The 2658-nt window shown below is 33.6% G+C and overlaps 1 protein-coding gene across 1 annotated transcript; it reads left to right on the top strand.

Annotated features, from left to right (window-relative positions):
- The first annotated feature begins 910 nt into the window (after positions 1-910).
- On the top strand, positions 911-1597 carry LOC105119985 (dirigent protein 11-like). Its single transcript, XM_011018180.1, has one exon. It carries the CDS (start codon positions 944-946, stop codon positions 1529-1531), a length of 588 nt encoding a protein of 195 aa, XP_011016482.1. The 5' UTR covers positions 911-943; the 3' UTR covers positions 1532-1597.
- Positions 1598-2658: the final 1061 nt, after the last annotated feature.

Below are 2658 nucleotides of genomic sequence, written 5' to 3'. Positions count from 1 at the left end.
CAATCCATTCAAGATATAATTCTCATAAACAACATTGTAGTTATTTCATATATATACAACTGCAGCAATGATATTATTAGATTCATTATCTAAGAGATCTGATGCTTCTTCAATAAAAAAAAACTTTGCTAATTACAAGGTGGTTAGACAAAATAAAATCGTTTACTTTCATTATTTAAGGTTGAATCTATTAAATTTTTTAAGTTTTTAATCATGCATAAAAAAAATGATGATGGAATCATCCCTAGTGAAGTAGAAAATTTTCTGAAGGAACATTGGTTAAAACATCCTCATCTTTATCATCAAGATTTGGCTATAAATGTGTAAATTAAAAAAATGCAGTATATAATTTAAACTATCAACAATAAAGACCTTTTTCCTTGACACTAAAATATTCATCTATTGGTGCAAATGATCATGATCATGTTACAAATAATCTCTCAAAATTCCAACAATTTAACTTTTTAAAAATGTATGTTTTTAAAAAAAAGTCTACGACCTGAAGGAACAAGGAAAGTCAAAATATCTCCAAGCTACAGAATAGAGTGGAAAAGGCAGCAAAAAGTCAAGAAAACTAGAAGCAAAATAAGCTGAAAAAATAATGAGGATAGTGGCAAATGAGTTGTTGCAAGGTATGCATAATATCTTCCTTTCAACCCTCTATTTTATGATTTTTGAAACCATAATTGTTACAAAATAACCTCTCTCTTTTTATATTATTATTATTTTTTTAGAAAAAAATTTATCCGAGGTGTTCCGCGAGAGTTCTATAAATATGACCTGTTCATTTGTTACAAAATAACCTCTCTCTTTTTATAGTATTATTATTATTATTATTTTTATCTGAGGTGTTCCGCGAGAGTTCTACAAATATGACCTGTTCAGGTTTATGTAGTTGTCATTCTGACTGTTCTAGGTTTTGCCCAGACAATTAACAAGGCCAATGGCTCAACCTCTACACCATTACGTTCTTCCTCTTTTACTTCTTGCTCTTTCATTTAAGGCCACCTCCACCTCCACCCACAACAGCCACGGGCTCAAATCCCTCCACTTTACACTCTACCAACAGGAAGCCATAAACAAAACAGTGTATCTCATAGTGAAGGGTGTGACAGGACCAGACGTTAGTCCTTCCGCATCCCCCTTTGGCTCCCTGTTTGTTAACCAAGATCTTTTGACTATTTCACCTAACTCTTCTTCAAAAGTTGTTGGAGTGGCAGAAGGAGTTGCCATAACATCCAGTCTTGATGGACTCACCAACATTGTTATGGAGAAGATCACTTTAGAGCTGAAGCACTACAAGGGATCAGTCTCCGTACTAGGAACTGCTCACAACATCGAGGTTTTTGATCTTCCTGTCGTGGGAGGCACCGGTGATTTCATGTTCGTTCAAGGCTATATAAAACCATCTCTAGTGACCTTCGAGAACCCCAATATTGTGTACAAGATCGAGTTTCACCTGTACTGGCCTTCCTATGTTGCAAATCATTTTTCTCATAGTGATCGAAGTTCTACTTTGAATGGTGTCTAGAAAACTCCCACTGATATCTTAATGCTGTCCGAGTTCTCAACCCTGATGCTTTTCTTCTTCTTTTTTCAATTTCCATGTATATCATTATGTTCTGTCTCTCCTTTTTTTTCTTAGAAATCAATCATCAATTTCTTGCCTAAAAAAATTATCATCAAATATAGTTTATATATAGTCAAGCTAGCTGACCGTTCACACAAGATCAAGGAAATGGTTGATACCTTAAGAAATTATTGATTTTTTCTTGCTTATGCATGTTTATTCAGAACCCAGAAGCCGCTGAAACTTTGTTAAACGAATTCCCATGGTCCTATATGCTATTGTCAAATTGCTACCAGAGATGCTGGAAACGACCGAAGTAGTATTCTAAGACCGAAGAGTGTGACTGCTTGCCTGCTTCAGCGAAGGATATGATAAACGAAGGGAAACCAGAAAGAATCATCAATAAATTAAACATAATAATAACTGTCCCATCATTAACCACATGATTAATTAATGATTCCAACAGAAATAATGCAGTTCTGACGTACATTGTTTTGGAAAATGATGAGTTAATCCTGTCTTCTTTCTTTTAGGTTCTACCAGCTCCGATGCTGATATCTTTAACTCTCTCTTAGAACACTTTCCCTTTAAGCATATATTCCATTTCCCACCAACTACTGCGTTGAATAAAATATACATGGGGGCAATCCTACTAAATTTTCTCGAAGACTGTTGTTTCTATAGATCATGTTTGTTTTTTTGGGAGAAATTTTAAGTCGATAGTCATCCCATAATTCACAAAAGATATAGAAACAAAGAAAAACGAGAATATGAGAAAAAAATTATTCATCAACTAGCTTAAAGTAATAAAATCATTTTTATGAGTCTTTTGTGTCTATCTTTATTGGACCGTGAAGTAATTATTAGATATCATGACAAAGATTAATATTATTAACAAAACTTCATAAAACACTAGATTAATATTTTAACAAAGATTAAGGTTGTGAGGTTGTGTCGCACTAGGCATGTTATTTGATTTTAAAAATACATAATGCAGTGAGGCACCCATGAGGTTGTGAATTTGAGTCGGATTAGGCAGAATTAGGCACGTTATTTGATTTTAAAAAGCATAAACAACATGTTTTTTT

This window comes from Populus euphratica, unplaced genomic scaffold (assembly GCF_000495115.2).
Source record: "Populus euphratica unplaced genomic scaffold, PopEup_1.0 scaffold4270.1, whole genome shotgun sequence".
Classification (NCBI taxonomy): Eukaryota; Viridiplantae; Streptophyta; class Magnoliopsida; order Malpighiales; family Salicaceae; genus Populus; species Populus euphratica.
Note: the sequence above shows the minus strand (reverse complement) of the source record. Positions and strands in the feature narration are given on the sequence as shown.